Source organism: Pteropus vampyrus, unplaced genomic scaffold (assembly GCF_000151845.1).
Source record: "Pteropus vampyrus isolate Shadow unplaced genomic scaffold, Pvam_2.0 Scaffold462, whole genome shotgun sequence".
In the NCBI taxonomy this organism is placed as follows: domain Eukaryota; kingdom Metazoa; phylum Chordata; class Mammalia; order Chiroptera; family Pteropodidae; genus Pteropus; species Pteropus vampyrus.
Window position 1 is genome coordinate 158,912 of NW_011889243.1, and position 2,372 is coordinate 161,283.

Consider the following 2,372-nt stretch of genomic DNA (forward strand, 5'->3'; position numbering starts at 1 on the left):
AAGAGGGAAGAGCAAGGGGAGTGACAAGCAGGTTGTGTGACTGGGGCCAGAAATGACTTTCAGGTTGATTTTAACCCAGAGGGCATGCCTAGAGCAGGTTATAGCAGGCGTGGGAGGCACTGAGGGCATCTGAGCAGGGCAGTGTTTGGGATTTTAGGAGATATCTGTGGCTAAATTTGAGTAACAATAACAGTAGTAACCAGTACTTACTAAGCACTGACTAAGTGCTAGGCACTCTCGGTTCCATGTATTAACTCAGTTATTACTCAAGGTGTGTGCTATTAGTTTCCCCCTTGGCAAGAAGCCAAGGCTCAGAGAGACTAAGACTCTTGCCCAAATCACACAGCTAGTAAAGCAGTAGACCAGGATTCGAACTGAGGTTGTCTGGCTCCAGTGCCTGTGTCTGACTGGGAGGTGTGAAGTAAGGAGTATGTAAAAGAAGATATTAAGTTGAAACATATGAAATTGCCATTTCCGTAAATTAAAAATAGTTGAATATAAGCATTTTCAAATGGTTTGGCATAAATAGTCACCGGGGAGTGGAAAATGGCAGGCTGCATCTCAGAGGTATTTAGGAGGAAGAATGTACATGCCTTGATGTGGAGGAGCAGAGGGGAGGGGAGTTTCCGGAATGACTGTGGGGTTCTGGGCCTTATTCCAAGACAAGGGTTGAGCACCAGAGTCAAATGTAGCCCAAGGAGCTAAGGCTTGGTCTTGGACACTCAGGGACAGAGGCCAAACAGCAGTGTGCTGAGGACACCGAGACAAAGGGACAAACAACTGTTTCCAGAATTTGGCTCTAAACAGGAGCCTGCAAAGGGCCCCATCCAGAGGCTAGGGCAGAGCACATCTCTGTGGGTAAGAAGGAAGGGCTGACTGTCTGGGGTGGAGGTCTGGCGGCATGAAGTCCTGGGTGGCCTGGAACCCTGCTTCCTGACCTCCCCTACACACAGAAGAAGGGCCTGCAGATGACCCTGGCATGGGCCTCATATGGTAAGAGGAAAGGCCATGGGATGAGCATCCAATTTCACCTTCCAAGCAGCCCTTTAAAGTGGGGGGAAGTAAGTGACATCATGGACAGCTGCCACAGGCATATTTGTGTCCTCAGGCCCTGGCTAGGAAGCTCAGAATTGATGATGAGTGGATAGCACATGGGCACATGTTAAGCTGGGCACATAAGTAGCCAGAGAGGCTTCTGAGGGAGAAAAGGGCCAGCTCACCTTATGCCAAGCAAACCCATGCCCACAAAAGACGCCAGATGACATATCCCATCCCTGTCAGATTCAACCCCCAATCTTTTCAAACAGGTCCTGGCACCAAAGGGGCACAGGAGACTGAGTCCATCCCAGCCACTGTCAACAGAGCCCACCTTCCCCAAGTCCCAAGCATGCTGGGGCACACTAAGGCACAGAGGAGGACCACTGTCATGGCTCCTCAAAGCTTTGGTGCCCAATCTCCCTGGGGCATCTGACTCACACAGGGCGAGATGAGTTCGAGTTCACCTCCATGGGATTCACCTGGGCTCCCTGCTTCCTGCTCCCACCTTTGAGGGGGTGGTAGGGAGGAGGCAGGCTCTGCTTGGTTTGGCTAAGTAAGTAGGTTCAAACAAACCTCTTCATTCTTCCCTGCAGTGGAAGAAGCGAGCTGCAAATTCTATATGCCACCCACATTAGAGGCAGTACCCAGTCCCTGACACACACCCAACTTTATTCTAGGACCATATATAAATACCCCAGCTACAGAGCTGGCTGTAGGCGCCTGGCCCCAGTCAATGACCAGACCCTGAGGTCCCCAAGGACACAGTTTCTGATCAAGGCCTTAACTTAGGTCAGGGTCTGTGTCCTCCAAGGTCTCCTGAGCCCCTCCCCCTTCTGCTGCTCCTCCTTCCCCATACATATGTTGGGGGGGGGGCGGGGGTCAGCCAGGGATGGGGAGAAGGGGCACACCCTTGATGACAATAGGGCTGCTTACCAGGTAGTCAGAGCCTGAAGTCCTACAAACAGTTCCTTTCCCCAGGCCTGGGTGGGGCCTCTGTCCCTGCTGGGTGACCCAAGTCTGGCTCGGCCCCAGCCCCAGCCCCTGGGGAGGCATGCAAGCATTTCTCCTTCTCCAGTTTCTTGTTGATGAAGAACAGATGTGCACACATCTGGCTCGGCAACTCCTCAACCTCACCTTACCAGTTCCTCCAACTCTCACGCAGAGCAGGGAGGTGGGGGATGGGGTCAGGGATAGAAGCAAAGAGGGGAGAACTGGGCTCTGAGGCCCTCAGAGGCAAGGTGTCCTTGGCAGCATGTGGTGGCACAGGGAGGCCCAGCTCCCTCTCCAGGGCACCCAGATGAAAGAAAGATAGAAACAGTCTGGAAAAGACAGCT

The 2,372-nt window shown here is 52.7% G+C and overlaps 1 protein-coding gene across 21 annotated transcripts in view; it reads right to left on the bottom strand.

Annotated features, from left to right (window-relative positions):
- The window catches only part of STRA6 (stimulated by retinoic acid 6), a 44,918-nt gene that overhangs the window by 20,946 nt on the left and 21,600 nt on the right, over positions 1–2,372 (bottom strand). Inside the window, exon 2 of one of the 21 annotated variants that reach the window (XM_011382061.2) lies at positions 1,477–1,625. The exons of the other annotated variants lie outside the window; for them this stretch is intronic. Coding sequence (XP_011380363.1) covers positions 1,477–1,508 — 32 coding nt within the window. The 5' untranslated portion in view covers positions 1,509–1,625. The remainder of the gene's footprint in view (positions 1–1,476; positions 1,626–2,372) is intronic. 21 annotated transcript variants of the gene reach the window in all.